The 23,608-nt window shown below is 44.0% G+C and overlaps 1 protein-coding gene across 8 annotated transcripts in view; it reads left to right on the top strand.

The window, feature by feature from the left end:
* The window catches only part of OTOF (otoferlin), a 1,702,209-nt gene that overhangs the window by 1,326,451 nt on the left and 352,150 nt on the right, over positions 1-23,608 (top strand). For all 8 annotated transcript variants that reach the window (XM_069605607.1, XM_069605606.1, XM_069605604.1 and 5 more), the window contains 3 exons: positions 4,067-4,250; positions 11,240-11,360; positions 13,359-13,459. In XM_069605607.1, coding sequence (XP_069461708.1) covers positions 4,067-4,250; positions 11,240-11,360; positions 13,359-13,459 — 406 coding nt within the window. The remainder of the gene's footprint in view (positions 1-4,066; positions 4,251-11,239; positions 11,361-13,358; positions 13,460-23,608) is intronic.

Here is a 23,608-nt window from a genome sequence, read left to right as displayed (position 1 = left end):
CCATTGGTCTAAATAGACTGCAGGATTCCTCAAGGGTCCAGCCTGTGCTCAGTTTATTTTCTAAATATCTAGCTGGTCTCCCTGCTGAAACCTGTTGACAACTTGGTTTCACCTATCATTCATATGCAAATGACACTCAAATCCTGCTCCATATGACCTAAGTACAATTTTCCATCTCTTTCTGCTGGCTTGGAGCAATCGAGTGATTTGATGAGAGTGTGGGGTTGAAATGAATTCTTTTAAAAGAGATTATTTCTGTTGGTCCCACACCATTTTCTAAATACCTCAACATGTTTTCCTGCCCCTCCCACTCAATCTGCCTAGGTTTGTGGTTTGGGTGAATATCTGGGGATGAAATGGGATGCAGTTCTTTGCCCAAATTTTCAGGTCCTTCAAGTTGTCCAAGGAAAAATATTTCAAATTCACAAACTTCGAGGGATACTCTCTTTTATTTCTAGAGAACTAGATAAAGGTATTTGTGGGTGCCATGGTGAATTCCAAAATGAGATGACATATATTCAATCTATGCTATAATTATTGCACACTAAGTTAAGTGTTTGCAATCTTTTGAGGATGCTGCAGTGCAGGTTTTGAAACAAGAAAAGTGGGCGAGAGCTTTGTGATAACAGTGAAATTATGTTGAATTACCCAATTGGTTTGTCTCTTGACACTCCTCTTAAATGTATAATCCTCTACACGTGTTTCACCATTTGGATCATCAAGAGTATTTTTTTAAGTCAATCCAGTCTATAAAAAGGTGTAGAGGATTATATGTTTAAAAGGATTAAGAGGATTAAAATTAGGAGAATCTAAGAGGATTCAATGGATGAAATGAGGACCAAAGATGAGAATGAAAGAAGATATTATTAACTGAGACACAATCAATTGTGAAATTCAAATTTTCTTTTTGCTTGAAAAAATTCCAATTACTGCATTGGAGGATTATAAATGTTAAAGGATTGAGAGGATTAAAATGAGGAGAATCTAAAAGAATTAATTGAACAAAATGAGGACCAATGATGGAAATGAAGGAACATAATATTAACTGATACACAATCAATTCTGAAATTAAATGTTCCCTTTCATTTGAAAACACTCAACATAATACGTTAAACCTGATGTGTGAATCAGCGTATCTTATCAAGAGACAAACCAATTGAGTGATTCAATATACTTTCACTGTTGTCTTGAAGTGCAATTCTCTTCCTCTTTTCTTTTTTCTATTGTATGGAAATGGTACAGATGGAGTCCTGAGGAATGAGAGTGCAGCTTGGTATCAATATTAAGCAGTTATAGCGCCTTTTTTTTGTCAAATTCCGTCTGGCACTAAAGTATATGCAGTACAACTTGTGTTTGGACTCTGTACATTTCACGAAGTCCCCTCATTTCAACACCAATATAATTGACCTTTGGTGGAGAAGCAAGTACAGCTCAACTGCTGTTTGGTGCTAAAGTCCTCTTTAACTTCTCCCTTCCAAGTTGCTCCTCACATTCGTGTGAGAGACCTGCGCTCCACTGAGAACTCTTTACTGGTGACACCCACTGTAACTGCACAACTAGAGGCCATGGAGGCTTCTCAGGGCTAGCCCCTAAGATTCAGAAGGTGTTTCTGAAGGAGATTAAACTTATGTTCAACTTCTCCACCATCTGCAAATCGGTAAAAGTCAGTTTGATTTGAATAACTCTTATTCGCTCAATGGGCTTTCTGGCTCAGTCGGATTAGTGCTCTGTGTGTTGGCTTCTTTGTCTAGAGACAATTTAGTTTGCTTGGTCTGGTCTTAGAGAATAATATCAAAACCCCAATCAAATCAAATCTAGGTATAACTCTCCAATTTTCGGTCAGTGATTCAATATTCACTATCGATTTAGTGAACGTGCATGTTTCTGAAGGAGATACGTAAGCAATGATCACTGTGTTCGGGTGGGTGGACAGGATTATTTTGTTAGGGACGTATAATATTTTTACTTTTTTCTATTTTTTTGTTTTTGTTTGTTATTTCCTGTTAGGGAGACCACTGAAACTCTTCAATTTTAAGTCATAGGGCCTCATTGCGAGGTGGGCGGAATGGGATTAATGGTGCCGGTAATGGTCCTTGTGGGACCCGCTCTGGACGTCTGGTTTTATGGCCTGTTATTAACGGGCCCGTTGTTAGCTCCCTCCCCATTCCCATTGAGCCCTACGGGGGCTCGAATGGGAATGGGGAAGGACCGGGTCTGGGTTCTTTGAAGGAGGAAATACCGGGCCCTCCAAAGTCGGAATGGCGCGGTATTTCCCCAATCAGGGAACCCGGACACGATTTTGGAGGCAGCCATGCCCCTATTAAGGGCATGGCTACCTCCAAAGTCGTAATGAGTCCCATAGATTCCAAATTCTCTTGTGATTTAGTGAATGGACAGGTTTCTGAAAGGGGATTCTTAAGCTATGACCCCTGTGTTTGGTTGTGTGAATAGGGCCTGTCACAGCCTCCCAGTCTGAGCCTAAGGTAGATCGAAGAGAGAGACTCGGCAAGGGCTACATGCCATTACTGGTCCTGTCCAGCCCCAAACAAGGGGGGTGATAGCTATTATCGCACCAGGGGTGTGCCCTAAATGCAAACAGTTTTTTTTAAGAGACATTGGAGTGCTGATTTTCAGGTGCCTAATTTCCCTTCCAAATATTTACAAATCAAGATGGCCACCAGTGAAAAGAGTGAAGGGAGTAAGTCCCTTTACTATTTCTAAGGTGTGGCCAGTAGTAAGCAAAAGTGCTAGGAGGATGTTATGGCATGAAGCTAAGTTGGGAGAGTTGTTTGTGGGACTAGCGGGTGGGTTTGTTAGAATCAGAAGTCAGGTGGGCTGGATTGCGGGACAGAAGGGGTTCTGGGGCAACAGTGGGGAAAATCAGTGACATGGGTGAAAGTCGTCTGTGGTCAGGGAAAAGGGGGTGGATACTATAGGACTGCAACGGCATACCTTTCCACCAAGTTGCCCAGCATCTCTACCCCAGGTTCTAATTTTCAAAATGATATTTTTGAGTGACATTTACCTGAAATGCAGAATTAGAAAGTAATTGTCGTTTGTTAGGGCTGTGGCACCTACTCTAACCATGCTGCTAAAGAATCCTTTTAACAAAAGATACTAGTTATCTGACTGAAAAGTGTCAGGATTCTAAGATTCCTTGCCCCACTGATTCCTTGTCCCACTGATACTGGTAGGGTAGAGCTAGAAGATGGCCACGTATCTTACCACACAGAAATAGAACTGTTCAACGCCTACAGCTATTCTGCCAGCATTCGTGGTACTCACCAAGACGTAGCCGGTAAACATTTCATTGGAGAATATTAAATGTTAAATGTTAAAGGTATTTGTACCGTGCACTTCGGGAATTAGTCCCCAGGTGCTCTCTGGCAGATCTGTAAACGATAAGGTGGGATGGGTTAGTAAGGTGAAGAGGGAGTAGGATAGTGAGAGGAGTGGTGTTCTGTTGGCAGCTTCAACTCGGTATACACCGGGTGCTGAGCTTTGGTGCGGGCATTGGATCGGTGTCAGTCCGCGTGTGCTGTTGCTCCGGCTTATGTATTGTTGCAGTGTTGTGAAGTGCGTGCGGCTTGTTGAGTGAGTTTTTTGAGTGAGAAAAGTATGCAGAGTTTGAGCTTATATTGGTTAGTGGGTTACCTGGGAATAGGGAAATAGATGGAGCAGACACACAGGGCTAGAGCACCACAGCTGAAGAGAGGCTTCTGAAGTCTAATGGGCACTTGTAAGATGTTAGATTCAGGTGTGTTCGCAGTGGTCATATGTGTCTAAATATCCAGTGCTTCCGACACAGGCTAAACTGGAAAGCGTGTTTATGCCGCAGGGGCAGCATGTCAGTGAATTAGGGAGAACATAAGCTAGTGGTGTTCTTTACATAGGCTGCACTACTTGCAATGAGTTGCATTTTGGAGTTCCAGGGCACCTGCCAGCGTGAGGAGCATGTTTTAGGTGCCATTATCTGATTGTGGGAGGAGCCTTTTCTGTGCCTGGGATTGGTGATATCGCCCAGAGGATACCTGTAAAGATACTTACTGTGGCTAACTTTCCTCAGGGAACTATGGCAATCAGATTGACGGAACAACCAGGCCAAACCTTCGGAAGAAGAAGGAAGGTGGAGACGGCGACGAGGAAGAATCCGAGCTCCTCCAGAACTCCAGCGAGGACGAAGCGGATGACGATGGAGAGATGGTTTCGGTCTCCTCGACACCGCCGATGAAGCCCTTTATAACAGACAGGCAAGTACACTCAGGCGTAACTGAGTTTTCACTAACGTGATTTCAATGCATTGCCAGCATCGCCCAACAATATTCCGAACCGTGGGTAGCACAACAGGCAAACTCATCTTCTGTAAGAGATTCCAAATACAACAACCCATCTAATGAAATGGCACTGCATAAGAGTTTTCATGACCATCATATGGCTGTAGAGTAGGTTTGGGTCTATTTGACCTAAAACATTTGATCAAATTTATTTGACCTTTTTTCGGTCTAAAATGCGGGGGGCGACCCCCGCACCTCCCACCTCATTTCCCTTCAACCTAATCTATAACCTTACCCACCCCCATATATATATATTTAATTTAATGTGACCGAAAAAAGGTTAAAAAAATGGATCAAATGTTTTAGGTCAAATGCTTTTAGATCATTTATGCTAATACCGTACAGTACAGTTGAAACATTTGACCTAGGTTAGCACACAACCTTCTCCGCAACATGCTGATAGTGGGATGAGAATTCTTGTGGTGCTTGCCTTTCAAAAGTACAAGCCAAATTGAGTGGGGGCTCCCACCTGTGATAACCCTACTAAAGTACCGCCTTTTATGACAAAATGGAAAAAGCTTTGTCAGATCAGGGACATCACTTTTACGGATCATCTTTTCATGGTCTTTAATCCTGCATCTGCTTTGCTGCCCTTCCCTGATAATGGTATGGTATGGTATGTATAGAGAGAAAACTAAGGCCATAAGGCATCTAGGTGCTTAGAGGCAGGAGACTGGTAAACCAGTAAGACAAAACAGCTTGAACAGATGAGTATTCAGAACCCTACGAAACCGGGCAACATCGGAGGCAGAGCCTTCCATAGGGAGGGGGCAAGAACTGAGAAGGAACGTCCAGCTATTCCCCATTCACCTCCTGCAGCTTGTGCCATTCCTGTTTGGCCCTTGCCCCACTCCCCTGCTTTCTTGCATGTGGCCGCTGCACCGCGCAGCCCTCCCTCAGTTTCTCATCTTGCGTTCTTTTTGTCTTCATTCGCAGTGTAGTCTGGGCCACACCAACAGGGGACTCTATTCGCCCCAAGCTCTGATCCAGGGGGTCATCTTTCACAGGGAATGCCTCTCTTACCCCTGACTCAATTACCCATAGGGACACCGCCTTGATCCCCGGCTCGTCTTTTTATTTCCTTGGTCCTTGCCCAACCTTGCTAGTCTCTCCCCTGGCCCCCAACTTGCCATTGTTAGTATGGGATCAACGCCTGCAGAAACATGAGTGCGAAATAATAGCCAGGTTCCACTTAGCCACCCACGCAAAGATTAAACAACACTTGATCTGAAGCATACCTGCACAGAGATGCATGGCTAAAGGTAAAGCGATCCAGAGGACTGGCATGAAATCCTACCTGCACAGACATGCATGGCTAAAGGTAAAGCGATCCAGAGGACTTGCATGAAATCCTACCTGCACAGAGATGCATGGCTAAAGGTAAAGCGATCCAGAGAACTTGCATGAAATCCTACCTGCACAGAGATGCATGGCTAAAGGTAAAGCGATCCAGAGGACTTGCATGAAATCCTACCTGCACAGAGATGCATGGCTAAAGGTAAAGCGATCCAGAGGACTTGAATGAAATCCTACCTGCACAGAGATGCATGGCTAAAGGTAAAGCGATCCAGAGGACTGGCATGAAATCCTACCTGCACAGAGATGCATTGCTAAAGGTAAAGCGATCCAGAGGACTTGCATGAAATCCAAAGGTAAAGATATCCAGAGGACTTGCATGAAATCCTACCTGCACAGAGATGCAGGGCTAAAGGTAAAGCGATCCAGAGGACTTGCATGAAATCCAAAGGTAAAGATATCCAGAGGACTTGCATGAAATCCTACCTGCACAGAGATGCATGGCTAAAGGCAAAGCGAAACAGAGGACTTGCATGAAATCCTACCTGCACAGAGATGCAGGGCTAAAGGCAAAGCGAAACAGAGGACTTGCATGAAATCCTACTTGCACAGAGATGCATGGCTAAAGGTAAAGCGATCCAGAGAACTTGCATGAAATCCTACCTGCACAGAGATGCATGGCTAAAGGTAAAGCGATCCAGAGGACTTGCATGAAATCCTACCTGCACAGAGATGCATGGCTAAAGGTAAAGCGATCCAGAGGACTTGAATGAAATCCTACCTGCACAGAGATGCATGGCTAAAGGTAAAGCGATCCAGAGGACTGGCATGAAATCCTACCTGCACAGAGATGCATTGCTAAAGGTAAAGCGATCCAGAGGACTTGCATGAAATCCAAAGGTAAAGATATCCAGAGGACTTGCATGAAATCCTACCTGCACAGAGATGCAGGGCTAAAGGTAAAGCGATCCAGAGGACTTGCATGAAATCCAAAGGTAAAGATATCCAGAGGACTTGCATGAAATCCTACCTGCACAGAGATGCATGGCTAAAGGCAAAGCGAAACAGAGGACTTGCATGAAATCCTACCTGCACAGAGATGCAGGGCTAAAGGCAAAGCGAAACAGAGGACTTGCATGAAATCCTACTTGCACAGAGATGCATGGCTAAAGGTAAAGCGATCCAGAGGACTGGCATGAAATCCTACCTGCACAGAGATGCATGGCTAAAGGTAAAGCGATCCAGAGGACTTGAATGAAATCCTACCTGCACAGACATGCATGGCTAAAGCGATCCAGAGGACTTGCATGAAATCCTACCTGCACAGAGATGCATGGGTAAAGGTAAAGCGATCCAGAGGACTTGCATGAAATCCAAAGGTAAAGATATCCAGAGGACTTGCATGAAATCCTACCTGCACAGAGATGCAGGGCTAAAGGCAAAGCGAAACAGAGGACTTGCATGAAATCCTACTTGCACAGAGATGCATGGCTAAAGGTAAAGCGATCCAGAGGACTGGCATGAAATCCTACCTGCACAGAGATGCATTGCTAAAGGTAAAGCGATCCAGAGAACTTGCATGAAATCCTACCTGCACAGAGATGCATTGCTAAAGGTAAAGCGATCCAGAGGACTTGCATGAAATCCAAAGGTAAAGATATCCAGAGGACTTGCATGAAATCCTACCTGCACAGAGATGCATGGCTAAAGGTAAAGCGAAACAGAGGACTTGCATGAAATCCTACCTGCACAGAGATGCATGGCTAAAGGTAAAGCGAAACAGAGGACTTGCATGAAATCCTACTTGCACAGAGATGCATGGCTAAAGGTAAAGCGATCCAGAGGACTTGCATGAAATCCAAAGGTAAAGCTATCCAGAAGACTTGCATGAAATCCTACCTGCACAGAGATGCATGGCTAAAGGTAAAGCGATCCAGAGGACTTGCATGAAATCCTACCTGCACAGAGATGCATGGCTAAAGGAAAAGCGAAACAGAGGACTTGCATGAAATCCTACCTGCACAGAGATGCATGGCTAAAGGTAAAGCGAAACAGAGGACTTGCATGAAATCCTACCTGCACAGAGATGCATGGCTAAAGGTAAAGCGATCCAGAGGACTTGCATGAAATCCTACCTGCACAGAGATGCATGGCTAAAGGTAAAGCGATCCAGAGGACTTGCATGAAATCCTACCTGCACAGAGATGCATGGGTAAAGGTAAAGCGATCCAGAGGACTTGCATGAAATCCTACCTGCACAGAGATGCATGGCTAAAGGTAAAGCGATCCAGAGGACTTGCATGAAATCCTACCTGCACAGAGATGCATGGCTAAAGGTAAAGCGATCCAAAGGATTTGCATGAAATCCTACCTGCACAGAGATGCATGGCTAAAGGTAAAGCGATCCAGAGGACTTGCATGAAATCCAAAGGTAAAGCTATCCAGAGGACTTGCATGAAATCCTACCTGCACAGAGATGCATGGCTAAAGGTAAAGCGATCCAGAGGACTTGCATGAAATCCTACCTGCACAGAGATGCATGGCTAAAGGTAAAGCGATCCAGAGGACTTGCATGAAATCCTACCTGCACAGAGATGCATGGCTAAAAGTAAAGCGATCCAGAGGACTTGCATGAAATCCTACCTGCACAGAGATGCATGGCTAAAGGTAAAGCTATCCAGAGGACTTGCATGAAATCCTACCTGCACAGACATGCATGGCTAAAGGTAAAGCGATCCAGAGGACTTGCATGAAATCCTACCTGCACAGAGATGCATGGCTAAAGGTAAAGCGATCCAGAGGACTGGCATGAAATCCTACCTGCAGAGGGATGCATGGCTAAAGGTAAAGCGAAACAGAGGACTTGCACGAAATCCTACTTGCACAGAGATGCATGGCTAAAGGTAAAGCGATCCAGAGGACTTGCATGAAATCCAAAGGTAAAGCTATCCAGAGGACTTGCACGAAATCCTACCTGCACAGAGATGCATGGCTAAAGGTAAAGCAAAACAGAGGACTTGCATGAAATCCTACCTGCACAGAGATGCATGGCTAAAGGTAAAGCGATCCAGAGGACTTGCATGAAATCCTACCTGCACAGTGATGCATGGCTAAAGGTAAAGCGATCCAGAGGACTTGCATGAAATCCTACCTGCAGAGAGATGCATGGCTAAAGGTAAAGCGATCCAGAGGACTTGCATGAAATCCTACCTGCACAGAGATGCATGGCTAAAGGAAAAGCGATCCAGAGGACTTGCATGAACTCCGACCTGCAGAGAGATGCATGGCTAAAGGTAAAGCGATCCAGAGGACTTGCATTAAAACCTACCTGCACAGAGATGCATGGCTAAAGGTAAAGCGATCCAGAGGACTTGCATGAAATCCTACCTGCACAGACATGCATGGCTAAAGGTAAAGCGATCCAGAGGGCTTGCATGAAAACCTACCTGCACAGAGATGCATGGCTAAAGGTAAAGCGATCCAGAGGACTTGCATGAACTCCGACCTGCAGAGAGATGCATGGCTAAAGGTAAAGCGATCCAGAGGGCTTGCATTAAAACCTACCTGCACAGAGATGCATGGCTAAAGGTAAAGCGATCCAGAGGACTTGCATGAAATCCTACCTGCACAGACATGCATGGCTAAAGGTAAAGCGATCCAGAGGGCTTGCATGAAAACCTACCTGCACAGAGATGCATGGCTAAAGGTAAAGCGATCCAGAGGACTTGCATGAAATCCTACCTGCACGGAGATGCATGGCTAAAGGTAAAGCGATCCAGAGAACTTGCATGAAATCCGGCCTGCAGAGAGATGCATGGCTAAAGGTAAAGAGATCCAGAGGACTTGCATGAAATCCGACCTGCACAGACATGCATGGCTAAACGGAAAGCGATCCAGAGGACTTGCATGAAATCCTACCTGCACGGAGATGCATGGCTAAAGGTAAAGCGATCCAGAGGACTTGCATGAAAACCAAAGGTAAAGCTATCCAGAGGACTTGCATGAAATCCTACCTGCACAGAGATGCATGGCTAAAGGTAAAGCGATCCAGAGGACTTGCATGAAATCCAAAGGTAAAGCTATCCAGAGGACTTGCATGAAATCCTACCTGCACAGAGATGCATGGCTAAAGGTAAAGCGATCCAGAGGACTTGCATGAAATCCTACCTGCACAGACATGCATGGCTAAAGGTAAAGCGATCCAGAGGACATGCATGAAATCCTACCTGCACAGACATGCATGGCTAAAGCGATCCAGAGGACTTGCATGAAATCCTACCTGCACGGAGATGCATGGCTAAAGGTAAAGCGATCCAGAGGACTTGCATGAAATCTGTTTTGAGATGGGAAACCACTGAAGACAGCACAACACATGAGAAAGTGGATCTGTGTGATGTGTTCCTGTAAGCAACCATGCTATCACACAATTAGGATCAAATATCATGGAAATTCCTAAACAAAAGTGGGTGCTGTATACCAACCTCCAAGCAACAAGTGACCTGACCATGGGCCTAATTACAAGTATGGCAGTGTGGGTAAAAAGGGTGGTAATGTGGTGGTAATGTCATTACCTTCAGTGGTAATTCTTGCGAAATTCCCATGGAGTCAGATAATGGATAATGAGGGATTAACACTGCCCTACCACCACTTGTATTGCCATTGTAAATCCTGGTGGATTTATCGCTTAATTACCACCAAACTCATAATGCGGCTCTAGCAACCTTTGGTATGCAGGAAGCACAGTGATGCTGATAGGCTGCAATTGCATAAGGCACAGGGGAAAGGCACAAGACGATAGATTTAGATTGAATTTTGGAGTCTAGAATCCGGTACTGGCATTAATGTCCCTGGCTCCAATTAATTAGCAGTATAAGCTAGTTCAGATGGAACTGAATCCATCAAAAGCAGAGAACACTTATGAAAGGCAGGTCCTTAAAAATGACCAGGAGAAAGTTACTCTGATACTTTTCTTTTAATGGTCATTACCATCTCCATGGCAACAGTACATGACAAATTGAGTATCAGACTTTTGAACAGATTTGTGAACCAAGGCGTTGACAGAGAGATGAACATTAACCATTTATTAGTGGGACTTGTCCAGTGAAACGGAGAAATTAGGGTGTACTAGCTGCCTTTGGCATAACATGATGCAGTCAAACAAACACAGTTGTGTTTCCATTTCCAATTTAAATGGTGTGATCATCCACACTTACAAATGCCATCTAGTGATAAAAGTGTGCAACCGACGTCCACAGACATCCCTATCCATTTGTTTGTATGGATATCTACTTTCAATTGTCCCTTGTTCTATACCTTTAACTATGCTGCCATCTAGTGATAAAAGTGTGTGCTTGCAACCGACGTCCACAGACATCCCTATCCATTTGTTTGTATGGATATCTACTTTCAATGGTACTTTGATCTTTATTTTTAACTATGCTGCCATGTTGTGGTGAAGGTGTGTGCTTGCAACTGGTTGCCATGGACACCCTTTTGTCTTTTTCATTTGTGGATGGATAGATCTAGGTTATCATTTGTGGATCTTTAACATGTATCCTTCTTAAAGACACCACTCCTGTTTTCAACATCTGTTTCATATCTTCCTTCAGGAATTATTTCCACTTGCCTTACTTTGAGAGGAAGCCGTGTATTTACATCAAGAGCTGGTGGCAGGATCAAAGGAGGCGACTCTACAATGCCAACATAATTGATAAGATTGCTGACAAACTGGTAAGTCCTGCGGCCGTTCTACTAGAGGATAGCACAGAGGCAACGCTGGTCTTGGGAACAAGACCAAGCAGAGCAACAGAGGTTCGAATCCAGGATCCATGCTTAGAAACCAAACTCCAGTACGGTATTAGGTGCGTTATAAAAAAACAATAAAAAATAAATAGCGGGAAATAGATGCAAAGGGTTGACTCTCTCTAGGGCCTCTGGCAACCCTGGCGTAAACATGCATGTTGTGTTCACATCACTTACTAATCAGAACTATGAAAATGCAAATTATCAAAGAAAACTCGTTCTCCAAGTTCTGTCATATATGTAAACATGGCATCAGTATACCAGAACACATTTCTAAAAAAGCAACGGATGGGCTGAGTAGCTGTGTTATCCAGGGAGCAGGGACTTCATATGCAGTATTTGCTGGAAACGTCACTGCTAAAGTATAATTTTAGAATTTGTTGACACAAAAATGATGAAAAATAAAATATTAACAACGTGAGAATGCTGTTGGCAATCTGCTTTCACTGATTTTATATACAATATCTACCCTAACATGTAAGGCACACTCAGAACGTTTATTAAGAAGCAGCCTAGAATAATTGAAGACTGACAAAAAAAGAGATATTAATTCATTTATTTAGGCATTTGTAAAGCGCTCCTAACCCTAGGGCATCTGGGCGCTGATAAACTTCAAGAGTTACATGTTGCAGGGATATACTTAGTAGTTACATGTTGCATGGGTACAGGTTACTGGTAACATACATGATATTTTGTAGGAAGTGGTAGAAAATGCATGCAGTTCATAGATTGCATTCAAGGATAATACATGTGTCAGCATGTGAGGTCACAGGATGATGTGTAGGCTGTCAGAGCGTTGTAGTGGTGTTCAGTTTGTTACTCTAGTGTGAAGAGACGAGTTTTCAGTCGTTTGCAGAAAGTCCAGAATGATGCCTCGGACCTGAGGGAAGATGGTAAGGCATCCAATGTTTTGCCGTGTGTGCAGGGAAACTGTTGCCTCCTGCTTTCTGGAGCTTGAAATTGGAAATAGAGAGGAGGTGTGTGTATGCGCTTCGCATTAGTCTGCTGTAATGTGCTGGAGAGATATTTGGGCGCTGCTTGAGGGATGCATTTGTGGGTCAGGGAGAGGGTCTTGAATAGGATGCGGTCATGCACCGGGAGCCAGTGGGTGGCGCGTCTTGCCTCGCTAATATGGTTCGTTTTGGGAATGTTTAAGGCTGCTCTTAGTGCATTGTTCTGAATCAGTTGTAGTTTTTTTCATGTTGCTTTTGTAAATCCTCCACCTGTCTGACAAATGTTATGATGTTCATTCAGCCCTGATTTTTTTTGGGACTTTTTGCCGAAAAATGTTTCTTGAAAAATATGGGGGGGTGGGCATATAAGGGACACGGTGGGGTGGTGTATAGGGGTAAGAAATAGGGGACAGGGATTGGGGGGATTCCCCAAATAAAAAATCTTTTTTTCGGCAAGCATATTTCGGCAAAAAGTGGGCTAAAAAAAAAAAAACAGTCGAAGAATGAATATAGGACCGTGACTAATTTTATCCGAATTTGCACTGGCAGAATTACCGCTGTAGTAATTATGCTGAAATCCCACATGGAGTCCTCTGGATTCCAATTAAATGGGGATTAACACTGCCACTGACACTTCTAAACTAGCGGTAATACTGCTGGACCAAGTGGCGGTATCAGTATTACAGTTTGGTGGTATCTCTGCATATTTAGCTCTGAGATACCACAAACTCATAATGAGCCCCATAGGGCAATATTGACCATGTGATGTGCAATGTAATGCTTCTAGTAAAGTGTGAGCAAATTACGATAGTTCTGCAGATCTGAGCGTGGCAGGCGAGCGTCAATCCACACTCCTCCGTTATGGGCGGTCTGCCTCAGTCTTGACGCCTCTGCATGTCCGTCGTCGTTTGGAAAGGTCCTCTTCTGGACCTGTGTGTGTCCTGATACAGTCTCTGTGTTGTGTTCATTGCAGGAGGAAGGCTTGAATGACGTCCACGAGATGATCAAGACCGAGAAGCCTTATCCTGAACGCCGGCTCCGGGGGGTCTTGGAGGAGCTCAGCAGTGGGTGCATGTGAGTACCTTCATGGGTTAAGAAGATGTCTGCCAGTGCTCTTCCAAGGGAGGTGTAATAAGCACAGAATGCAGCAAAGCAAATGTCCTCCATCTTGCATAAATATGAAAAACAACAGGGATAGACTTTATGCTGGAACTCGAGGTACAGACAACCTTCCGTCATATAATGCACTGTTATATGTTTATTACACATACTCTGCTCAGGTCAAAAAATGGAGTGATGAATCAGATCTGAACATGGTTATGGGTAAAGCCATTCGAAATACACCAGGGCACTGATCAGTGAATAATGACTGATATAACATGGGTACTTTACGGGTAGTTGTGCATCTTCTTGATGTCCTCTGTGTCTCCTACAGTCGCTAGGCAGCCACCTGTGACTTTCTTTTTCTTTATGCCCTCAATTTTTACAATGCACACCAAACAATGCATTAAAGACAAAAATTAGAGTGGCAGCTTGTCAGCCAGCCCTGCCTGGTCAATAACTCCAGGTATTGTCCACAGCTCCAGACTTTAGGGATTAATAAGGACTTTGAAATGTTTATCTCTCACTTGCAAACAGCTGAGAGGCACCAGTCTGCATTATTTGGCATATGCCTGATGCCTGATACTAAACATTACAAGTTGTCCTCTTTCCTTGTCCTCTGTTGCACGCTCTACTTCTCCCCTGTCAGACTCCTTGACCACTGACTCTTTGGGGACATTGAGGGGGTTCTGTTAGGAGACATCTATGCGGAAACCATCGATGCAGGGAATTCTTTCCCTCCCCAATCAAAAGCGTCACCCCAATATTCCTTTACGGCCCAATCTAGTCCTGTCTGTGATTTATAAAGAGCCACATTGGTCTCTCACCCTTTAGCAAGCGGTTAGCCAAGAACCAGGCTGGCGTATAGAAAGAATATATCATTAGTAATGAATAGGAAAATCAATATTTATACAAAATCGCAAATCACGCCACCTTACTCCGTGGCCCAAATGCTTTTCTTTTCTAAAAATTCTCTTTTTTTACACAAATTGAAAACACTAGTTGTCTCAACATAACACAGATCACAGACTCTTTAAGCCCACAACATGTACAGTAAAAACACCTTCCTTAGTATACACTTTTAATAACATGTAGCACCTCGAAACATGACCTGATCATACACTTAGCAATACCCTTTACATTAAGTTTAATTTAAATAATATGCAATGCTTTCCTGTCCGCAAGAACAGTTTCACACATGCAGCACTCTGTATTTTTAATCTCCCTGCACACATGGAAATGCTAGCAGTGTTGCAGTACAACCGACTTTTAAAAACAAAACACTTTTTTATATATTTAGAACACATCTTCCTTCACCAGAATGCAATCCTGTATCTCTCTTCTATCAGTAGTCACTTTCCCACTCTAAGCACAGAGTATGCTTTTTAATCAGGGACTTCACTTTATTTAATTTTGGCAAGACACTTTTCTGCCCCAGCACAAACCCATATATTCAGTTAACATTCAGGACCCCTTTGCTTTCAGACAGGGTTTGAGAAATGGTGAACAGTTAAGAATTTTGTTTTTTAGATCCCTCTGAAACTTTAGGGAATTTTTGGGTTGGCAATGAGAAATAGGAGGCCCCAATTACTTATTCACTGTGTAAGCGATATTGTTGATTTCGAATTTCAACAAAATCTCCCTGTGATAGTTGGCTATAGTGGATTTAATAAAATTATTACTAGGTAAAAAAATGCTAGGGGTCTACTTTGACTGCCCACCCAATCAATAATGGGAACACTATTGAATCAAACAGATCCCCACAAGACTTGGTTTAGTTGGGCAAATTTGCTTACATAAAATATCTCTGGGTTTCATCTCAGAGGGAAAAGTCCTCAAGGCCTTTGGATACTCAGGGGAAACATCAGGACTTGGTTAGAGGCCTCTCCAGGTTCAATCGAGAATGGCCTCTAGCACTATTCCCTTTATTTGCTTTTCCTTTTCCAAATCCCATCTTCTGGCTCTGTTCCTGGTTAACACCAATTCCTGTCTCTCAGGCAATGTTATTTTTCAGCAATTGTGCAATTGTCCTATTCAGATGATATCAGGCATTTCACCCTGATTCCCATTGTGCAACACCCTATAACATGTAAACCACACCCAAATTATAGAAATTAGGATGTGCAAGTGTATTGGCTCTTAATCTGGATTGGACATCGGCTGTCCTCCCATTGAAATAATTGGGTCCTACAATTAATGGATATAATCCTCATGGGCTCATGACTCCACCCATCTAAGATGGCATTTTCACACATTTCAGTTTTGCACATAAAAACTACAATGTGGCAATTTTCTTTAATTTCTAAATAAATTTAACAATATATATGTATATATACATACATATCTTTGAATTCTTCTCATTGTGGCAGGCTTAATGAAATGAGTCCTGTGACTGCAAAAGGTTGCAGATTTGAATGCTAATTTTTGACGAATTTCTCAAAAGTTGCAACAGTTATCAACCTGACATTTTCTCTTCAGATATCTAATTTAATGAACTATCATCTCCCTGAATCTTTGCTTCCTGACATTTTCCGGGAAACTATCATCACATGTTTGCATTTCTCTTCCTCTGAATACGGCGTTCTGATATTTGGCAGTTGCAAGTGAAATACTGCCCTTTTATCTGTCAGCCAACAGTGTGTCTTTCAATTCTCTTCTGCAGTGTTTTCTTATATTCCATGTTCCTGATTTTCAGAAACCAGAAGTAGAAGGCCCACATTTCCATGGCCTCTCTGTTTTATCCAAGGAAACAGCGTTTTCCTGTTTTGCAGTTTGAAAATGAATTTCTGACAGTCTACAGTGTGTTTCCAATTACAAAAAAGATTGCGGCACTCTTAGGCCCAACTTGGCTACAGGCAGTAGATTTGATCCTGAGGCTGACTTTAAACCTCACAGGGATAAGGAGTATGCCATTGACATGTGAAGAACAGGGTGTGAAATCAGTGTGCCGCTAGTGGCTCCCGCTGCAAAGTATCATTCATTTACTCTCTTAGCCTTGCTGTTCCCCTCATGCCACCTGTCTCACTGAATGCACCTTTCGGTATCTGCTGTGTGCAGATCCTAGCGCGTGCTGCTTCAGCTGCGGGCCTTTGAATTGAGCATGGAACAGTGTCTCGTAAGCCACTGCTTGGTGGCCAGTACTGAATGGATTTTATTTGCTTTTATTTCTACCTGCCATTTCGGACCGGCCAGGTGCTGACAGCTATATTGCCAGGGGGTGCTGTGCAGTGCGGGTTATTATGATCCTTCCTGCAACCTTGTGTGGCTTGGGCCAGACCTTTGGGCACATAATATGCCATATTGCCCACAGCTTCAGGCAATATTGATTCATTGAGATAAAATCTGGCACTTCAGGAGGATGGCGAAGCAAGCGGCTGGGAGCCAGAGGGCTGCTTTACATGGCATAAGACTCAGGCGATAGAGATATTTTTGCTGCAGAAAGTTCTTATAGCAGTGCAGCCTATCATAGCCAGCTTGCTATCCAGAAATGCCCTTTCCCTCAGAATTTAATGGCCAGGCAGACCCGAGTAGCAAGTCTTAGTACTATAACACATCACTCTGGATGTGTGATTATAGTAAAGGTTCAAACGTGAACCAAAGGTGGGTTCCCAACATGTATATGCAAGTTCCAATAAAGGGAACATGCTTCAGAACAGGACAAGAACTTGGGCTGAGGTGTGAAGCTCCCCCATCCTCACCCTACAAAATGAAAAACAGGAGAGACTTAGGACCTGTAGTCTAATTAGGTCCTACAAAATACTCTTACAAATGTACCAATTGTCCAAAAGGTGAGGGTAGCTGAAATGAAAACTAGTCTACACTGTTGCACTTTTTTTCAAAACATTTATGTTCATATTTAATCCAAACATTTTTTCACATAGCTATATTGTATAACATTCAACGTGATTCATATATGAATGCATACAGTCAATTATGGTTCTAAAAACAAAAAGCAAAAACATCAAATATTTATATATTACACAAAAATGTGAATACATCAAAAACAACCATGTGAATCAAACCAACACTTATAGGTTGTGAAATGGCAGACGCATGGCATACACTGCATGACAAAGGACCTGTACGTAAGTAGTTGAGACTGTACAGAGTGGAGCTGTAGGCCACTATTTGCCAGCTCAAGGTTAACATAAATCTATCTGCGGGTCACATCTCTATTCAATAAATAGGTTTATATCTCTCCTGTAATGGAATAGCTGGGAAAGTATATAGTATTGCGTCACATATATATATATATATATATAAATAATCTATATGTGTGAGTGTATATACAGTAAAAGTTCAGACACCGCTTCAGCTGCTGAGGGCGTCATTTAATTTCCCACCAAAATCAGCCAAGCACCTTTGCAGGGATGAACTTTGATGAGTCACAAAATCATGTTGATGATCAGTGGAGCTGGGTGTGCTTAAAAGTCGAAGCCGTGGCAGAGCAGTGCATGGAAGTGCCGTCGATTCTGTGCTTGGAAGTGCAGCGGCTGAACCGCTCGTCTTTCCTCACCCCCTTTCTTAACACTCTATTGCCCCCTTTGGAGTATAGTCTGCTTTCCCTTTCCATGCCTAGTCATCCATCTTTAAGGCACAGACCCTTGCAATAGAGCCACAAGGGGTGTATTTGGACTGCATCAGTGGACTACATCCTGGTCAGATACCATGCGTGCAGCGTGTCAGGGAGGTGCGAAAGCAGGGCTTTGCAAATCATGGTTGTTTGATACCATTCTTTTGCACAAACTTTTCGAAATACATGTGAGTTGTACGTGGGTCAAATAACATTTTGGTTCGGTAAAGCCTAAAAAGTGATAACCTACGCCTTCAGGCTCATGTAATGTATGCGGTAAAGTACTGAACTGATGGGAAGTGTTTGTGAATCAACTTCATCATTTCTGTGTACAGTTCACAACTAAGGCTCATAGACTGAAAGATGGTCATTAACACGGGATAATGCCCTCCCCCAAATTATGACCTCCGGTAATGATGCACGCAATAATGACTCCTTCCAAGACCTTTATTGATGTCACCCACCTGCATCTGACCACCTTTTATGTCTTGCAATATGAAGTAGAGACAAGGTTGCCAAATACAGAAAAGTGCCATTGCTCCCGGCCCAGGAGCAAATGCCACTTGTGTGCCATGGTTGAGGAGTTGGGGCATTTATTTCCTTACCAGGGAGCTGATGACAGTGAGGCGGCTGATCGCAGCAGAAATGGTGGCAGACAAAGAAGAGGAGTCATGGGGCCTCGTTACGCGGTCCCCGGTCCGGGAAAAATGATGATAAAATTGCCAGTAATACCGGCTAGAGCCTTTATACCTATCCGGGGAAACTCAGGTTTGCCGGTGGGGGCTCTGATCTGTTGGCAGGCCTGGCCTGCCGGAAGCAGCAGCAACGGTCCTACTGGGGCCGGTCATTCCTGCATGCAATCCCATGGAGTTCTATGGATCTCCATGGAATGGGAACTTACTGCCAGCTCTGTCGCCTTTAGTGTAGTATCCCGGTAATACCGGGATATCAGGCGGCGGAGATGGTGTTACCGGTGGGATACCGGGCAACTTGTGATGAGCCCTACAGTCAGTGCCGGCATGGCAAGAGAGGTAAGACCAGGCAGGGGTTGCAGCAGGTGGAAACAGAGTCTGCTATTCGCGACTGGGGGCCTCAGAATGCTTGCGATGCAGTCTTTGTTGGACTCATTTCCGCATTCTGATTGGCTGAGACGCGGGCTATAACTGCCCCATGAAAGTAAAGGTTACAAGGGAAGTTTTGTAATGGCAACCCCCTCAGGCTGCTTCACTATGTAGCTGCCCTGATGGCTAGGGGCACTGTTATGTTTGATGAATGAGTCCATCGTAATGAGCATACTCTCCTAAATATTTCTAGAAACCTCTCCTTTCATGACTTGCTTTCCCAAACATGTGTTTTCTTGACCTTGGCTTTTGCTTGTTTGTTCTTCTGGGAGCTGTTTTCTTAAGCCCCCTCCATTATGTTCCTTCAGTTCTCGGTTTTGCAAACATTATTAATGAGTTGGACTCTTGCAGGGAGACTGTTCCCACTCGCGTTATCCGCTTCCATAAATCGCCCGCGGTTCTGTAATTATGATGAAACGTCGGCAGCGCGCGCATTGATTCACGGAATAATGAATGGCTGCAATTAGGCACTCTTTTTCTCTTCTAAATCTGCATTTCAGCGCTTTGAAGTCATGTGTCCTTATGCGTCACTCTACAAAGCCCTCCTCAGGCCTGGATGTGGGCTGGACTTAGGGTTTAAGAGCTTGATTCTGAGTTAGCTTGTGTATTTTAGGTTTGTTATGGCAAGACTTGAATTTATTCCAACATAAATTATAGATGTTAAACAATTTGGCAATCAATAGAAATGGAGAACCTTTTCTGTATTCAAAGTAGGTATGCCTTCTGAAAGAGATATTAAAGGTCATTTACCGCCATCTAGCGGTGCAAAGGTGTATTACAGGCAACTGCATTAAGTCACACAGATTCAGTTCCTTTTTCTGAAGGCCTAGCACCATTTCCTGGACTTGCACACAAAAATACAACGTTACTGAATATTAGTCCAGTGATCGAAGTGAGGGGGAGCGGATGGGAGCGGTGCTCCTGTACTTTTTTTTTTTCTGCATTACCATTCCTATACTTTTATTTTAAAAAGAAACCGCTCCGGAGCGCTCCTTTTTAAAGTAAAAGTATAGGAACGGTTGCAGCACTGCACTGTCTGATGCAGGCTGCAGACATTAGTCAGATGGCAGAGCCTTGGCCCACACCTGCGCATTGAGGTGCAGTGCCGTTCATGTCTGCACATGCCCCTCACTATGCGCAAGCTTGGGCCAGTGACTAGCAGCCTCTGTCAGAGTTGAACTGAGCCAGGCCTAGAATTTACCTCCTGCAGGCTGCGCTGTCAGACAGGTAGGTAAAGGGGGGACACAGACGGAGGCGAGTGTAGTGGTGGGTCGGGAGAGAGGGACGGTTCAGTGCTGTGCCTCTCTCCCGACCCGAGCAGCATATTGTACTGCACTGCAGTAGTGCAGTGAAGTGTGCGGCGGGAGGTCAGGGGCCAGCCAGGCCAGATGACTAGTGGGTCGGGAGAGAGGAACGTTCAGTGCCGTCCCTCTCTCCCGACCTGAGCATTTTTTATTTCATTTTGGTGCAGGAGAGCGGTCACAAGGCCAGGCCAGGTGCTGGATCGGGAGAGAAGGATGGTTCAGTACTGTCCCTCTCTACCGACCCAAGCATATTGTACTGCACTGCAGTAGTCTGCAGTGCAGTACAATATGTCTGCAGTGCAGTGTGCGGGCAGGATTGCAGGGGCCAGCCAGGCCAGATGACTAGTGGGCCGGGAGAGAGGGATGGTTCAGTGCCGTCCCTCTCTCCCGACCTGAGCATTTTTTATTTCGTTTTGGTGCGGGCGGGAGGTTACAGGGCCAGGCCAGGTTCTGGGTCGGGAGAGAAGGACGGGTCAGTGCTGTCCCTCTCTCCCCACCCGAACATATTGTACTGCACTGCAGTAGTCTCAGTTCAGAGGATAGCACCCAGAAGCTGCGTGTTTCCACGTCTGCGGCAGTGAGAGACTTTGGGCCAATATGGGCCAGTTTTATGAGTTACTTAACTATGCGGATAGTAGTTTTGACCAGTGTTGCTGAATAAATATTCATTAAAATGCACAATTTTTGTCCCATTTAAAATAAATACCTCCCCCTTGGGTAAACAGTGTCACAAAAAGAATGAATTGCTATTTGCAACTGTGGGCCACTTTTTCATTGGTGCCCAAGACAATTTTATGGCCCAGTCCGACCGTGGGGGAAAATGAATACAATTGAGAGCGGATGGGTAAAGCTGGAGACCACATGAACCCAGAGCATTCGCAGACTGAGGGCATCCATTGCTTTTCTTACCTATGCGAGCATAGCCAGGCGCCTAGAAGCTATCCAGCAACCTGGTACTATAAAAATGCTTCAAAAATAGAACAAACACACAGGCGAATAATTAAACTGCATTGCACTGGGTAACACAAGCAACCCCCGCACCACTTTTTTACAATATAATGGGAAATGCAGTACAGCTCTAAGTGAATGTTTATTAAACATGTTCAAAGTACGCTGTAAATGGAAAGTGATTCTTACCTTAATCTGGTCCCATACAGGTGGTAGAATGAGAATCATTTTTAGGGGGGGGGGGGTTGCTGAGATAGTTTGCTTGTGTTGCCCTCGAGGACACTAATCCAAGGCCCCCCAAGTCAGAGCGCCAACGCCGGCTCCTGGGATGACCAGCCTCTTCCTGGCAGGGTGCGGGCAGGAGGTCAGGGGCCAGCCAGGCCACCCCTAATGTCTAATAGTTTGATGCTAAAAACTAAAGCTTGCTTTGATGTCCTTAGTTGAATATTCTTAAAATCATACATAACAACACATCATGCTGGAGGTTTGTGACAAATCTCCAAACCTAAGTGAGTTTATGACACAACTTATTTTATTGTGAGTGTTTCTTAAATAGCTGAAAATAAAGACGGTAAATAGATATTTTGCCTTTTGCATCTTATTGTTTTCCATTTAGGATGTGGAAAATAAAAGGTACACTGATATTATTTTGTCCCAACATGCTGCTATACGAATGCACATGTTGTCATGATGCTTTACTGTGCAATTTGTGTATTTTGCAAGTAAACTCTATAGGACAGTATTATTGTAGGTCTTGATTGACACCCAAAACATACATATTTGTTCCAAGTAAAACATGGAAGAAGATGGCCGTGCCCAAATAGCACAGTGGGTTAAAATCCCTGTTTACTGTTTAGCTTAAGCGTGTGATCCTGGGCATATAATGTAATCTCACCCTGGCTTCAACTGCAAAAATGTGAGTGTGTATAAGTGATTACATTTACACCCTTAGAATAGGACTTGATTTGACAGGCAGACATAGTCTCACCAGCCAATCAGCGCACCAGAGATTCTAGTATAGCGGACTAACTGTGGTTGAACCAACATTACATTTTCTCCCCTGTTGCTCCCGGCCACTGAAGTTGCTTGGTTCGTCCAGAGTACTGCCCCACACTCTGCTATGCTATGATATTGAGTCTTTCATTGCACACCATCTGCCATTCTCACACTTTCTAGGACCTTCAGGATCTGCAAGAAGTGGGTGTTTTCAGACATAGACGAGAGAGCTGTTTGTAACATTGAAGCTGCACTAGAATAGTCTCATTACAATGAGTCATGAAGTTAGAGGCCCCTACACAAGTAAGTTTGCCACTCCTCCACCGTCTCTGAAGTTAGCGCCTCCTCCAATATTTGAAGAGTTCGCCCCACCCTGAAATTTTAGTCTAGGTGCACCCCTATAGCATTCTCACACAACCCGTTCTAAAAGGACAGCAGCTTACAAAACGGAGTACTTGTGTAAATAATGAAAGAACACATAATTGAAAATGGATGCATGTCGTGATGTGCTGATGGGAGTCTGATCAACGTGCATGCGGAATACACTGCATGATCCCCATTGCTGCAGGGCAGCCCATTACTTAAGAGCTACCCCCAACTGGAAGCTATTGGGCACCCTCTTTTATCTCAAACTTCTTGTTACTTTATTGGGGACGTGCGTAGTCGAAAGTAATTTACGTGTAAAATTTAGATATGGGATTTCAGCCGTCACTGGAAACAACACCAATTTTTCTACAAAATCCATAGCTCCACTACTATTTTTCCCCCACTTCGACCACTGAATATTACATTTCTGTACTTCGCGTTTCTTGTTTGTGGATTTTCTAGTTACAGTGAGATTCCAAACCATCGTATTATCTATTCATTTGATCAAATTAAGGGATGCAGGACCATCACGTGTGACTGTATTTATCCCCTCGTACAACCATGTATACATTCATTCACGTACATACCATTTACACGTTATATTACAGTATTTAACGGCTTAGAGAACACATGGCTTAGTATTATTCCATTAGAATAAAAAATAATAAAATCTTTGCCCTGATCACATGGTTTGGCGCGGGTTGCAGTGTCCGAGCAGAATTTGCACCCCTGTTCGGTGAATGTGCCGTGATAATATGATTTATTCAGAAGCACACAGCTGTACCCAAGATCTTTCATTTCCAGGTGTTACAAA

This window comes from Ambystoma mexicanum, chromosome 4p (assembly GCF_040938575.1).
Source record: "Ambystoma mexicanum isolate Mex_15411 chromosome 4p, UKY_AmexF1_1, whole genome shotgun sequence".
NCBI classification, from domain to species: Eukaryota; Metazoa; Chordata; class Amphibia; order Caudata; family Ambystomatidae; genus Ambystoma; species Ambystoma mexicanum.
Note: the sequence above shows the minus strand (reverse complement) of the source record. Positions and strands in the feature narration are given on the sequence as shown.